The 15,069-nt window shown below is 59.7% G+C and overlaps 4 protein-coding genes across 4 annotated transcripts; all 4 read left to right on the top strand.

The window, feature by feature from the left end:
• Positions 1-1,183: 1,183 nt before the first annotated feature.
• Positions 1,184-2,854, top strand: PLICBS_009342 (uncharacterized protein; the record flags this gene model as incomplete). Its single annotated transcript, XM_065601612.1, has 3 exons — positions 1,184-1,760; positions 1,815-2,749; positions 2,804-2,854. The coding sequence occupies 3 exons, from the start codon at positions 1,184-1,186 to the stop codon at positions 2,852-2,854; spliced, it is 1,563 nt and encodes a 520-aa protein (XP_065457684.1).
• Positions 2,855-3,687: 833 nt separating this feature from the next.
• On the top strand, positions 3,688-7,112 carry PLICBS_009341 (DNA-directed DNA polymerase delta; the record flags this gene model as incomplete). Its single annotated transcript, XM_018324955.2, has 3 exons — positions 3,688-4,449; positions 4,500-6,313; positions 6,371-7,112. 3 exons carry the CDS (start codon positions 3,688-3,690, stop codon positions 7,110-7,112), a joined length of 3,318 nt encoding a protein of 1,105 aa, XP_018176349.2.
• Positions 7,113-9,940: 2,828 nt separating this feature from the next.
• Positions 9,941-11,565, top strand: PLICBS_009340 (NAD-dependent glutamate dehydrogenase; the record flags this gene model as incomplete). The annotated part of the gene is made up of 5 exons (XM_018324954.1): positions 9,941-10,016; positions 10,076-10,301; positions 10,364-10,413; positions 10,471-10,731; positions 10,793-11,565. The coding sequence occupies 5 exons, from the start codon at positions 9,941-9,943 to the stop codon at positions 11,563-11,565; spliced, it is 1,386 nt and encodes a 461-aa protein (XP_018176348.1).
• A 1,932-nt stretch (positions 11,566-13,497) lies between these two features.
• Positions 13,498-14,900, top strand: PLICBS_009339 (subtilisin-like serine protease; the record flags this gene model as incomplete). The annotated part of the gene is made up of 4 exons (XM_018324953.2): positions 13,498-13,785; positions 13,857-14,042; positions 14,104-14,616; positions 14,706-14,900. 4 exons carry the CDS (start codon positions 13,498-13,500, stop codon positions 14,898-14,900), a joined length of 1,182 nt encoding a protein of 393 aa, XP_018176347.2.
• Between the last annotated feature and the right edge of the window lie 169 nt (positions 14,901-15,069).

Raw genomic sequence — 15,069 nt, 5'->3', positions numbered from 1 at the left:
GGAGGCTGCTATCGGGATAAGTCGCTGCATCCTCGGCTGTTGCTGGACGGGACAGGCCGTGCCTCGAATGCCCAAATGCCGTGGTAGTGGTGGATGCCCGTGCGTGGCTCGACTGCCGCATGCCATCCCATCCACCGGCGCATTGACGCTGCCTCAATGCTCTCTGACGACATCCTAGCGGCCGAGTCAGAGGGCTCCACCAGTCGACCTGGGGGGCCCGGTCGACGTTGCGTCGTCTGCATGAACAGAGCTTGCGACGAACTAACTAACGGCTGCTGCGCGGGCGGCGGGAGGGAAAACGCGCCTGGCTGGTGGGTTGGATGCCCCCAGGCGGAGAGCCATCACTGCAAAACCACGAAGTACAGCAGGCTGAACAAATCACGAGAATCGCCGTGCCATTCCCCTCGTAAAATGTACCAAAGTGCCTGTTCCAAAGTTAGAAGCACCCGCAGATGGCGAAACCTTGCTGACGCACACCCGTCAAGCCACAGGCCAAGGCCGTGTCCCGCCCCTCAGTTCACTGTGTCCGCCGCCCCAGCTTCGCCTCGCGATGGATCTGATCAACGCCCAGCACTGCCCTCCCCAGCCCGAACAGCTCCACCACCACTGTTGATCCCTGTAGTCAGCTGCGGCGGGCGGCGTCGTGTCGTCGTGTCGCCTGTGCTGCGCTGCGCTGAGCCAACACATTTTGGGACCTTTTCCTCGTTTCTTCTCCTTCCTCTCTTTTTTTTCCTAACCTTTGATCATCATTCACCGTCGCCGCAACATCGCCATCCTCATCGCGCGTCGCCGCCGCTGCCTTGCACGCTTCCGACACGCGCACACCCACCCGGCGACTGAAACGTCTTCCCGCGCCCTGGGGACCCTGGGCTTGTAATTTACAGCGGGCTTCCTCGAATCACCGTCTCCAGCGGGCCGCGGCACAGCCTGGACTCAGACGCCACTACGTAATTCACAGCCAGCGCAGCGTGCCATCCGACCCCTTTGCGCCCGTCCCTCCACCAGCGCCTCCGCAGACCAACCACCAACATCCTCCTCAGGCACCACCCCTGGCCCTGTGCGCTCACAACGGGCACCACCTCAGACCACCCGCTCCTCGGGCACCTTCGTTCTTCAATCTTTCTTTTTCCCCTGCCGCATCTGGTCACACCGCGCCGCATCTCGCAGACGTCGCGGCCCCGTCATGGCGTCCAACGAATACTACTACGGCACAGGCCAACAGCGTCCCCACGGCGGCACGGCTTCGCCAGCTCCCTACAACAACGCTCACTTTGCTCCCTCGCCGCAGTCGACGCCCGCGCCCTCGTATCACTCTGGCAATCCTGGCCACGCGCCCTTCGCTGCGCCGCAAGACCACCCGCCTCGCACCGGGCCCTCACCCTTCGACACCGTCTTCGACGACCATGCCTACCCGATGAACTCCCACTCGAGACCCTATGCCGCCGGCAGCAACAGCAGCATGTCGCAGCAGGGCCAATATCAGGATACCGGCTACTATGGCCAGGCCGGAGGGGCATCATCAACGCCGCATGGCCCCAACGACATCCCTTTGCAAGATCAGGCGGGTAAGGGGCCCGACTTCAACGATCACATTTACGACGCACCCGAAGGCGCGCAGAGACGTCCGCGCAGCAAAAAGGGCAAGGTCCGGATCGGAGAACTTGGCATGTTTGGCGCCGATAGGAAGAGGATACCGTGGATCACGTACATCTTCACGATCGCCCAGGTTGGCGTCTTCATTGGCGAGGTCATCAAGAACGGTACGTCTTCGTCCTCTCCGTGAGGTTTTCACTGTGGCTAACGACGGACTGCAGGCATCTTGACCGGCTCGCCCATCATGATCAAGCCTCAGTTCAACCCCATGATCGGACCCTCGACGCAAGTCATGATCAACATGGGCGCCCGATACACGCCTTGCATGCACAACATCAAGGAGATCCAGGGGTCGACCATCCCTGTTCTCTTCCTCTGCCCGAATGCGACGCAGAATGACCAGTTCTGCCCACTGTCCGAGGTCTGCGGCTTCGGTGGCGTCCCGAATCCCACCTTCAACAACGCCGACCAGTCTCCCCAGCCGAACCAGTGGTATCGCTTCATCATTCCCATCTTCATGCACGCCGGCCTCATCCACGTCGGTTTCAACATGCTTATGCAGCTCACCATTGGAAAGGAGATGGAGATGGCGATTGGGCCCATCCGCTACTTTCTCGTTTACATGAGCGCCGGAATCTTTGGTTTTGTTATGGGCGGAAACTTTGCGGCTCCCGGTATAGCTTCCACTGGAGCCTCTGGATCTCTGTTCGGCATCATCGCGCTCACGCTTCTGGATCTCCTGTATTCTTGGAAGGAACGCCGCAACCCGGTCAAGGACTTGATGTTCGTTATTCTCGACATGGTCATTTCCTTTGTGCTGGGGCTACTGCCGGGTCTGGACAACTTTTCCCATATCGGAGGGTTTCTCATGGGCTTGGGACTAGGTGTGTCTGTCCTTCACTCGCCCAACTCGCTCAGGCGAAGGATGGACAACGACATTCCCTACTCGGCCGTCAACGGAGAGGGCACGGCGACGTCTCCGTCATTTTTCAAGAGCCCGCTGGGCTTCTTTAAGGGCCGAAAGCCGCTGTGGTGGATTTGGTGGATCGTGCGCGCCGCCGCCCTCATCCTCGTCATTGTCGTCTTCATCGTCCTGCTGAACAACTTTTATACCGTCGGACACACCTGCAGCTGGTGCAAGTACTTGAGTTGTCTGGTAAGTAATACGGTGCTCTTGACGGCTGTAAGGATGATGCTAACTCGCATAAAGCCTGTCAGCAACTGGTGCGAGCTTGGAACGATTCAGGAGCAGAAATCATGAAAAATCTCATGACCTAGGCCTCGGAGACTTGCAGTCACGGACTGATTTGATTACCTTTATTAGAGACTGGCTTTAGTCTTGCATCGCACAGCGACGGCGTTCACGAGAGGACCATTCTGGTTGAGGGGCATACTGGAAAACATGGCCATCGACGACGCACTGATGAACGGGGAGCATCACGCAGTTATGTGGAAGATTCAAGAATGGTACCGTACAGCGAGAAATACATTGTATTCTGCTATCAACATGTGAAGGGATCATGGATGTTTGCAAGCCAGTGTGCGTCGGGTCTTGTGACTGATGCTTCCCATCAAGGACTCTGTGTGCAAGGCGGGCATATTTCCACAGCTTTTGTAGCTTTGAAGAGCGAAACTCGGCGCGCGAAGTCTCTGAGTATTGCAAAAGCACGAGCGAGACACCTCCTGTACAGAGTATAGGGCTCCCGGTCTCCTTCAAACGCGGGCAGCGTCCTGGAGTTGCCGGAGTCCGCCCGGGCTGATACGGGATTTGTACAGCGTCGTTAGCGGCCAGTTTCAGGGGGCCGTCCACTGAAGCGCTTGGCGCCTGCAATCCCAGGCAGCAAATCGCCAACTCACGTGCAGACCTGGGGGGCCATTAAACACCAGGTGGGTCCGTCACGTCACGCTCGAAAGGCGCGTTTCTCGCGGCGGGACACCCGTCTAGGTCGTGTCAGTTGCATCCGCACACTAACATCGTCCACACAACCCGTCCACCGTGGGGAGACTGACAAGCCGACTCCTAAATGACACCGCGCTCCTAGATCGTCGTCCCCCCACGCCCACGAGAGCAACACCCCCGGCACACAGCTCGCCATGGCCACTGCATTCCTGCCCCAGAAGCGGGTGCTGGGCGAGGCGGGCACCCGTCAGAACATACCCTCGACGCCGGCCTCGGCCAAGAAGCGCAAGACGGATGTCTTCTCGTCGTCGCCCGCGGCGGGCCGCTTCCTGGGCTCGCAGATGGACCCGCGCGCGAAGCTGGGCTCCAGCCAGCCCAAGACCGCCTTCGAGTCCGAGGTGCTGGAGAAGCTGAGCCAGGACATCTCGGACATGAAGCGCAACAACACGGAACGAGACCAGGTCTGGGAGCGGCCGCCCGTTGTTGACTTCGACCCCCGGCGCGATAATCTCTGCTTTCAGTCCATCGACGCCGAGGAGGGCACGCTGCATGGCGGCCGGGCTACGGTCAAGCTGTTCGGCGTGTCGGAGCAGGGCCACTCCATCATGCTGCACGTCACAGACTTCAAGCACTACCTCTACGTACCTGCGCCACCCATGTTCAAAGCGCAGGATGCAGCCGCATACAAGGCGTATCTTGAGACACAAATCGCCCAGCACCAACCTGTTATCCACTCCGTCACCATGTGCCCGAGAGAGAGTATATACGGCTTCCAGGGTAACAAGCAGAGCTACTTTCTCAAGGTCACCGTCACAGACCCCAAGTTCATCCCCAAGGTGCGCTTCACCATCGAAAAGGGCATGGCGGACTGGAAAGGCATGTGGGGGGCGAGAGAGAACGGCATCATGACGTACGACAACATCCAATACGTCTTGCGGTTCATGGTGGACTGTCATGTAAGTGTCCTGTGCCTCCTAATTGATGCGCGTGTGCTGACAAGATGCAGATCCAAGGCATGTCCTGGGTAGAAGCGCCCGCAACCAAGTATAAGCTCATCCCCGAGCAGAGCAAGCAGTCCAACTGCCAGATCGAGGCCGAAATATGCTATCTCGACCTCGTCGCCCACAAGCCGGACGGAGAATGGGCCAAGATGGCTCCCCTGCGAATAATGTCGTTTGATATCGAATGCGCTGGTCGGAAAGGAATCTTCCCCGAGGCAAACCATGACCCTGTCATTCAAATTGCCAACGTCGTTACCCGATACGGAGAGAAGAAGCCCTTTATCCGAAATGTATTCTGCCTCGACACAACGAGCTCAATCGTGGCCACGCATATCCTGGAGTTTGAGAAGGAGGAAAAGATGCTCAAATCTTGGCAGGAGTTTATGTTGAGCGTCGATCCCGACATCATCATCGGATACAATATTGCCAACTTTGACTTTCCGTACCTTCTGGACCGCGCGAAGCACCTCAAGGTCAACGGGTTCGAGTACTGGAGTCGTATCCCCAGCGAGCCTTCAAGGGTCAGGGAAACCAACTTTTCCAGCAAACAGATTGGCAACCGCGACACCAAGGAGACCAACACGAACGGACGACTGCAACTCGACCTGTTGCAACTGATTCAACGCGATCACCACCTCCGAAGCTACACGCTGAACTCGGTGTGCGCCCATTTCTTGGGTGAACAAAAAGAGGACGTGCACCACACCATGATCACAGAATTGTTCAACGGAACGCCAGAGTCGCGCCGTCGTCTGGCACTGTACTGTCTCAAGGACGCATACCTCCCGCAACGACTAATGGACAAGCTCTCCTGCCTCGAAAACTACACTGAGATGGCCAGAGTCACAGGCGTGCCGTTCAACTTTCTGCTGTCCCGCGGCCAGCAGATCAAGTTCATCAGCCAGCTGTTTCGAAAAGCGCTCGAACAGAAGCTCGTTATTCCGAATCTCAAGTCGCAGCAGTCGGACGAACAGTATGAAGGTGCCACCGTCATTGAGCCAACTCGCGGCTACTATGACGTGCCCATCGCCACACTCGATTTCGCCTCTCTGTATCCCAGTATCATTCAAGCGCACAATCTGTGTTACACAACCCTGTTGGACAAGAAGATGATTGAGCAGTTCAAGCTGGTGAAGGACGAAGACTACATCGTCACGCCGAATGGCGACATGTTTGTCACGACCAAGCAAAGAAAGGGGCTGCTGGCGCAGATTCTGGAGGAACTCCTCACTGCACGAAAGCAGGCCAAGCGCGAGCTGGCCAAGGAGACGGACCCCTTCAGGAAAGCCGTGCTCAACGGTCGACAGCTGGCTTTGAAAATCAGCGCCAACAGTGTGTACGGCTTGACGGGTGCGACCACCGGAAAGCTGCCGTGTCTGCAAATTGCCAGTAGCACGACTAGTTTTGGCCGTCAGATGATTGAGAAGACCAAAGAGGAGGTGGAGAAGAAGTACAACATTGCCAACGGCTACAGTCATGACGCCCAGGTCATCTACGGTGACACGGACTCGGTCATGGTCAAGTTTGGTACCAAGGACCTAGCAGAGGCGATGAAGCTGGGCGAGGAGGCGGCCAACTACGTGTCGTCCAAGTTCGTCAAGCCAATCAAGCTCGAGTTCGAGAAGGTGTACTTCCCGTACCTGCTCATCAACAAGAAGCGGTACGCCGGCCTGTACTGGACCAAGACGGAAAAGTACGACAAGATGGACACGAAGGGTATCGAGACTGTGCGGCGAGACAACTGCTTGCTGGTGCAGACGGTCATCGAGAAGGTGCTCAGGATGATTCTGATCGACCGTGACGTGCAAGGGGCACAAGAGTGAGTTTGTTTGTCGTGTAAAGATGGCGAGTGTAAGTTGCTAACGCGGGTGAACAGCTACGTCAAAGACACGATTGCCGACCTGCTGCAAAACAAGGTAGACATGTCGAAGCTAGTCATCACAAAGGCACTGACCAAGGACGACTACGCCGCCAAGCAAGCGCACGTGGAGCTGGCGCAGCGGATGAAGAAGCGCGACGCCGGATCGGCACCCGGGCTGGGCGACCGCGTCGCGTACGTCATGGTGAGAGGCGCGGCGGGGGCCAAGAACTTCGAGAAGTCGGAGGACCCGCTGTACGTGCTGGAGAACAACGTGCCCATCGACACCAAGTACTACCTGGACAACCAGCTGGCGAAGCCGCTGGGGCGCATCTTCGAGCCGATCCTGGGCGAGACCAAGGCGCGGCAGCTGCTCACGGGCGACCACACGCGGACCATCTCGGTGGCGGCGCCGACGGTGGGGGGGCTCATGAAGTTCGCCAAGAAGACGCAGACGTGCATGGGCTGCAAGAAGCCGCTGACGGGCAAGCAGGAGAGCCAGGGGGCCGTGTGCGCCGACTGCGCGCCGCGCGTGGGCGAGCTGTACAAGCGCACGCTGGACAAGGTGTCGGACCTCGAGGTGCGGTTCGGGCGCCTGTGGACGCAGTGCCAGCGCTGCCAGGGCAGCATGCACTGCGAGGTGATTTGCAGCAGCAAGGACTGCCCCATCTTCTACATGCGCATGAAGGCGAGGAAGGACCTCGAGGACGCGGGCAAGGAGCTGTCGCGGTTCGACGCGGACCAGGCGGCCATTTGGTGATGTTGTTTTGTTTACTTGCTGCTGTTGGAAGAGACGATGAAAAGCAGGCAGGCAGGCAAACAGGCAGGCAGAGAAGCAGGCAGGCGGGCGTACGACTTATTATTAGCATGTCGGATGTGGCGTTTTGGGCGTGGGCAAGTTTCTTGGCGGGTGGAACGGGCAGGCTGACGTATCGCGGTTATGTGTACGGCCGCCGTCTATTACATGGCATCTGCAGGGCCTATGTACCAAATTATGTGTGTGTACAGACATGTGCTGTGCTGAAGTGGATGTTGTAAACTCTACGAGATGTGATGTTGATGTTCCTGTGCGCCTGCTTCATGCACAATGACGAACGATGTATGAGAGCAAGCCAAGCAGGAAATTGGCAAGCGGCTATCCATGGCACCGAGCCGACAATAGCCACGTCAGTTGGAGAGCAAACAACAGGTCGGTGTCCGACGGCGCGGGCGCGGACGACAACGGAGGCAGACACGGAGTCGGAGACGACCAGGGCAAGGCTGCCAGCGAGCCTCGCGCGCCGCATTCCGCAACTGCACCGCAGCGGTCCCCCATCCAGGCACGAAAATGAACCGGCACGCCCGATATCGCAGGGGGGCACAGAGGCGGCGCAGGAGTGGTATTGCCTCACTCGGCCGGTACGGCGATACGAAGGAGGGCCATTGCTCCGAGTCCCGCCGCGCGCGCGGGAGGGGCGGAGGTGGGCAGTCCAAATCTCGGTGTGCAGTAGTCCGGACGAGGACGAGTAGTTGGCGCAGGAGAGGGGGAAGGGGAGCGGGAAAGAAATGTCGCGTATACCAGTTTTCGCGGGCTTGCCTTGGCACTGCGTGGCCGCCTGGGCGAGCGAGATGGCCCGATTTCCAATCTCGGCGCGGCAGTCCCGACGGATGGGGATCCGCACGTCGACTCGCACGCACTGGACACGCCTCATATGTGGGGGGCAGTGCGGGACGCTGCAGACAGACCAGTCTTTAGCGGTGATTTGCATCTCGAGTCGACGTGCGCATAGAGCGGGCTCTCAGCTGTGTGTAAGCGTCGGTGGCGGTCGAGGTGTGCAAGGAGCGGTTCCGGGGGGCCGGTAACGGCGCGCGGTGGGGGGCAACCCTCTCGGCGGGCGTGCGTCCACGAGCAGCGAGCGAGACAGACAAAAGTTGCAGCATGGCAGGAACTGTGTGTGCAGCAAGTACGCACGTAGGAGGACCCTAGATGCCTAGGCAAGGTAAGAAACGGGGCCGCCCACGCCGTCGAAACCCACCATCCGCCAAAACCCTCGGCCGGCGCATCGCAGGCTAAGACGGATGCGTGAGCGAGGGCCGGCGCTGATTCGCCGGGGCGAGATCTGGCGACGCAATCGAATCTGTCAACGGCAATGGGCAAGGCGGCCAATCTGGAGTGCAGGACGGGGGTTTGCAACGGTGCTGATAGGGGGCGGGCGGACGGGCGTCATCGTCATCGCCATGTCGTCTCGTCTTGTCGTCTCACATCTGGGAAGTGCGGTGCTCGCGACCGGCCGAAGGGAGATGGGCGGCTCGTTGGCGTGCGACGTTCCGTCTGATGATGGATGGATGGACGGACGGGTGGCGGTGGTGGCCGTCGAGACAGAGAGGGCAATGGAGGGAAGAAATGTCACCAAGCATTCTCCTTATGTGTTGTTTGTTCGTTTTGGAGGATTTGGGCCACGGTAACAGCGCTGGGGGTTGCGGTTGCCATTTGCAGCAAGCACGTGAAGAATACGTACCCGAATTGCCTCGCCGCCTCAGGTTCTGCGACAACAGCATCAGGAAGGCACGCGAGCGAACACTTTGCCCATCGAATTGATCTCTGATCCATCAATCCACCCACCCATCCATCTTTGCCCGGCGACGCCACTCGAACTCGCGCCCACACCCATCCTGGACGCCGTGCCGTGGCCTGCTGCCATCCCGTCTCCAACACGTCCGTGTCCAACTCCAACTCGATGGCGGGCGGCGGCGTCCGCAGCCACCGCGACGGCGCCCGGCGATGATGGCACTGCGTTCGCTCCCTACACTTCCCGCACCAGCGCGGCGCAGCTCAGCACCGCACAGCGCAGTAGCACCACTTCGACCCGATGCTTCATCTCGTTTCGCGCGACTGCCGGCCGGCGACTGGCTGCCCTGAATGGCTGTTACCCTTTTCTATTTGCTTTGCCCTTCGGTTCCGCCCCCGGCTGCCCGCCCCCCATGGCCCCAAGTCGCCAACTGATAAGGCTCCCGAGCGCTTGCCACCAATTAATGCCCTAGCTGCGGCTACCTATCTGCGCTCCCCACCGCGCCCACGCGACTTTTCCGCCCACGGCTGGCGGACCCCTGCCCGAGCGACTTTCGGAGCCGCCTCTCACACCTCGACTCGCCTGTCCACGGACAGTCGAGACACCAGGCGCCGGGAGATGAAGGAGGACGTAACGTCACGCCTCCCGCGCTGCCGCGTCCGCTGCCGCAACCGCCGAAGTACGGTCGGCGACGCTGCCAGTATGCGCTCATCCGTGGCCCAGCCACGACTCGGATGCCCGAGTCGCGGAGACGGAGACTCCCTCCCCCCCCTTCTCCAGAGCGCCGCTCTCGTCCCTAGGCCGTTTATATAAACTCTCGTCCGCGTCTCCCATGGGCAAACCTTATCTTTGCTCATCTATCGTCCACTCGCCTGCCCTGTCTCTTGCTGCAGTGCCACCTGTTTCCTTGCTTTGCTAGCCTGTGCCACCCCCCGCCAGCATCGACGTCTTTGACTCTGTCCCTGAATAAAACAGGAGCCTCTCCCGCCTGCCACAAAGCCACCCTTTCCCTCCGCTCTCACCGCCGCCCACCATCCCAATGCACATCAAGCTCCAGGTCGCCGACAACATGTCGCAACTCCCCGCCGAGCCTGAGTTCCAGCAGGCGTACAAAGGTTGGTCCCTGTTCTCGCGAACACCACTGACTGAACTTTGCTGACTCGCCCGCTTCCAGAGCTCGCCAGCACTCTCGAGGACAGCACCCTCTTCAAGGAGCACCCCGAGTACCGCACCGCTCTCGAGGTCTGCTCCATCCCGGAGCGCGTCATCCAGTTCCGCGTCGTCTGGGAGGACGACAAGGGCCACCTGCGCGTCAACCGCGGCTACCGCGTTCAGTTCAACTCGGCCCTGGGCCCTTACAAGGGCGGCCTGCGCCTTCACCCCACGGTCAACCTTTCCATGTACGTGTTTGCCGATCCTTCGAATGGTTATCACGGGACATGAATCTGACAACCGGAATTAGCCTCAAGTTCCTCGGCTTCGAGCAAATCTTCAAGAATGCCCTCACTGGCCGTAAGTCGGAATCTTCGGTTCACATGACCAAGGGTGTGTAAGCTGACTTGATCGCAGTGAACATGGGCGGTGGCAAGGGTGGTGCCGACTTCGACCCCAAGGGCAAGAGTGACGCCGAGATCCGTCGTTTCTGCCAGGCTTTCATGCGCGAGCTTTCCAAGCACATCGGTGCCGATACCGATGTTCCCGCTGGTGACATTGGCGTCTCCGGCCGCGAGATCGGCTACATGTTTGGTGCCTACCGCCAGGCCCGCAACCGCTGGGAGGGTGTCCTGACCGGCAAGGGCCTCACCTGGGGCGGCAGCCTGATCCGACCTGGTAAGTCCCGATGAGACAAAATGAAAAACCTGTTGGAGATTGCCGCTGACATCCCCCGCAGAGGCCACTGGCTACGGTGTCGTCTACTACGTTGAGCACATGCTCAAGCACGCTGGCCGCGGCAGCTTCGCCGGCAAGCGCGTCGCCATCTCGGGTTCCGGCAACGTCGCCCAGTACGCCGCCCTCAAGATCATCGAGCTCGGTGGCACCGTCGTCTCCCTGTCCGACTCCAAGGGCTCGCTCGTCGCCGAGAAGGACGCCTTCACCGCCGAGCACGTCGAGAAGATTGCCGCTCTCAAGGCCGACCGCCGCGCCCTGACCGACTTTGAGCACGTCGGCCAGTACAAGTACATCGAGGGTGCCCGCCCCTGGACCCACGTCGGCAAGGTCGATGTTGCGCTGCCCTGCGCCACCCAGAACGAGGTCAGCCGCGAGGAGGCCGTGGCGCTCGTCGAGGCGGGCGTCCTCGTCGTCGCCGAGGGCTCCAACATGGGCTGCACCCAGGACGCCATCGACATCTTCGAGGAGCAGCGCCGCCAGAAGGGCAACCAGTCCATCTGGTACGCCCCCGGAAAGGCCGCCAACTGCGGTGGCGTCGCCGTCTCGGGTCTCGAGATGGGCCAGAACAGCCAGCGCATCAACTGGACCGCCGAGGAGGTCGACGAGAGGCTCAAGGGCATCATGAAGAACGCCTTCACCGCGGGTCTCGAGACGGCACAGAAGTACGTCGAGGCCAAGGACGGCGAGCTTCCCAGCCTCGTCGCCGGCAGCAACATTGCTGGCTTCGTCAAGGTCGCGCAGGCCATGCACGACCAGGGCGACTGGTGGGCTTAGACGAAACTTGATGTCTCCTTTTGATCATGACGGATTCGGTTCACGGAGTTTTTGGAGTCGACTCGGCAACGGGCCTTGATATGCATTGCGACGATTTGTTTTTGATGCTGGGAGAGACACATAGAGGCGTTGTGGCATGCCAGGACGACGGAGATTCCCCCGCAGCGTGTGGATTGAAGGAGCCTGCTGGAACGGCCGCATTTCGTTTTGACACGATTTGGTACTGGGTTTTGGCTGGCAGGTAGTTGGACTAGATTGTCCCGCCGATGAGCAACACCAATTGACGAACATGATGATAATCAATGGCCTCTCAAAGTGCTCGCGTGAACAGAAGACTTCGAAGACGGATGAGGCCGCGGGGCCGACGAGCCTGATCGGATCGTCGGACAACTTTTGACAGGGACCAAGCGGCTCCACTTCCGGCCCCGGCCAGACCCCTGTCGGGTTGCCGAATCGAGACACTTTGTGGGTGGGCTTCGTGACTTCGTTGTAACACAGCGATGCGTGGCACATGAACTGCCTGCCTGCTGCCTGCCTGCCCGCCTCTGCGGCCAACAACAAACACTCAGCTCGCCCGACCCAACGGCGCGCCCACGCCAAGCCAAGCCCAACAAGCTTCCCGTTTCGCTCACCACCACCCCCCTTCTTCGCGCCGAGGTCCCAACGCGGGTAGAAGGCCAGCTGAAGGTGCGTTGGGAGGCGTTGGGGGTCACGTAACGCAGTATTGCACACGGCGTTCCTGAACCCTCGGGGGGGGGGATCTTGGCAGCAAAGGAACCCCCAAGGGCTAAGAGGTTGGAATCGGGAAGGAAGAAGTAACACCCCAAGGAGGATGGGGATAAAGCTTAACCAACGGGCTGGAATGATTGACGTTTTGTTTTTCTTCAGGAAGGATGAGCCTGCTGCGAAGTGGCCTTGAACAGAATCAGACGAGTGCGAGACGCGAGCTTACAGTGCTGAGGTGTGCCTGTACTGTATCGACTGTCGACCGTTGAGCGGGCACACCGAGGACGTCAAGAGAGAGGCGTGGGGACGGACGATCAGCTGGCCGCAGTGCCGACCCCTCTCTGCCCGGGAGTCGGGAGCCCAGGGGGTGGTGATTACTGAGGACGGTGCATGGCAAAGGTTCTCGTCGCCCTCGCCCGGCTGCAGGTACGGCACTACTGTACTATACTTTGTTCTGCACTTCGTTCTGCACTTCGTTCTGCATACAGTACTGTACAGTAACTGCCACAAGAAGCTTGGTTGTCGCGGGTGTATGTATGGAGAGAGCATGGAATCTGGGCGCGTCAAAGCTGTCTGCAGCATCTCGGCCAGACTGCACAGCGCCGGATCTGCAATGCCACGCACATGTCCTGCGCGGTGCTCCGAGCTCACAGATCTCACAACGTACGTACGCCTGCTTTTCCTTCGGTGGAACATTCCGTGCGTGCAGTACACGCTCCTTTGCGCGGGCAGTGCGCTCGGGAAAACGGGCCGTGACATCTCTCCATCTTCTACATCTACAAGGCCAAAAGTGATACATCACCGGGGCCGCACGCGGCACGGCCAACAACACTCCTCTTCTTCCTGCACCTCCTCCACCTTCGGCCTGCGTGCGGCGAGGCTTGGCGGCAATGCAGAGTCAGCCCGGCCACTCACCTCTAACAGGAAGGTCTGGCGACTTTTCTCCCGCGTCGCCGAACGCCTCGGGTTGTATCCTGGGCTTGGACGCCGTGGTAGTCCCAGGAGTGGATATAGAGCGAGAGAGAGAGAGAGAGAGGCCTTGCAGGGACAAAGTCGTATACAAGCGACCGTGATAAATAACGGGCCCCCCAAGCCGTACAGCTTCATTCCTTAAGTGAAGCCTGTCGAATCTCTTTCAAGCCGAAGAGGTGAAGCCATTGTCCAGTCCAGAGTCTCCGCGTGATATTCGTTGAGCCACAGGTGAAGATGAAGCTGTCTATTCTGCTCTCAGTACTGCCGCTGCAGGCGGCCGGGTTGGTCATGCCCTTCGCGAAGCGCGCCGAGCCTGCGCCTCTGCTCCTTGCGCGCGGCGACACAGCGCTCCCCAATAAGTACATCATCAAGCTGAAGAGCAGCGAAGGCGGCGCCTCCAACGCGGCCGACGTGCCGGCGTCTGTGGGCGTCGAGCCCAAGCACCTATACGACAGGTTGATCAAGGGCTTCAGCGCGACGCTCAACGCCGAGGAGTTGGCCGCACTGCGCGACCACCCAGAGGTTTGTCTGCACAAACAAGCTCCAGTGTCATTTTGCGCGCGTCTCTGACTTTGGTCTTCGTGGTACGTCAGGTCGAGTTCATCGAGCAGGACAGCGAGGTCAAGATTTCCGAGTTTGTGACGCAACCCAACGCCACCTGGGGCATATCGCGCATGTCGCACCGCAAGCCTCATGCCACCGATTACGTCTATGATTCGAGCGCAGGTGAGGGCACCTGCGCCTTCATTCTCGATACTGGCATCAACCCGGATCTTGCGGTACGCTCAAGGCCCCGTGAATATGCGTTTGAGGCTTCGCGGCAGCTAACACGCCGACAAGGAATTCGAGGGCCGCGCCAAGATGCTCAAGTCCTATGTAGACGGTGAGCCCACCGACGGCCACGGCCACGGGACGCACGTCGCCGGAACCATCGGCAGCAAGACGTTTGGCCTTGCCAAGAAGACCAAGCTCTACGGAGTCAAGGTCCTCAACAACGCGGGCACGGGGCCCTGGTCCGACGTCATCGCCGGTCTGGAGCTCGTCGGGCGGTATATAAACTGCACCAAGTGCCCCAAGGGCGTCGTCGTCAACATGAGCCTCGCCGGGAAGAAGATCGATACCGTGAACCAGGCCGCCAAGTCGCTGGTCGAGGCGGGTGCCTTCCTCGGGGTCGCTGCCGGCAACTTCGGCGACGACGCCGCCAACTGGTCTCCCGCGTCGGAGCCGAGCGTGTGCACCGTGGCTGCGTCGACGGCGGACGACACGATGCCATACTGGAGCAATTTCGGCGAGCTCGTCGATGTCTTTGCTCCTGGTGCGAGCATCAACTCGACGTGGTTCGATGGAACGACTGTAAGTGATAGACTTGCCTCAAATCCCAAGTCCCAAGCCACTTGATGAGGAACCGGGTCGGCTGATCAAAGGCTTGTTCGTTTGCGCAGCACCTCTCGTCCGGCACCTCCATGGCCAGCCCGCACGTCGTGGGCCTGGCTGCCTATTTCGGCGCGCTCGAGGGCATCAAGGGCGGCGCCATCTGCGACCGCATCAAGGAGCTCGCCACCAAGGATGTCATCACCGAGCTGTTGAGCCCGAACACGCCGAACCTACTGGCGTTTAACGGCAACCCGTCTGGCTAGAGCGGAGACATAAATGCTGGTTTGGACTTTGCACTGATCTGTTGTCGGAGCATGAAAGGATGTAGACGGAAGCTGATGTGAGAAGAGCGGCGTTAAAGAAGGAACAGGTGTACTGTACATTGGGGAGCGCTCACGTGAGGTAACCCTGGTGTTGAGGAAGGAGGCACGG

This window comes from Purpureocillium lilacinum, assembly GCF_023168085.1.
Source record: "Purpureocillium lilacinum CBS 284.36 DNA, scaffold_7, whole genome shotgun sequence".
Classification (NCBI taxonomy): Eukaryota; Fungi; Ascomycota; class Sordariomycetes; order Hypocreales; family Ophiocordycipitaceae; genus Purpureocillium; species Purpureocillium lilacinum.
Note: the sequence above shows the minus strand (reverse complement) of the source record. Positions and strands in the feature narration are given on the sequence as shown.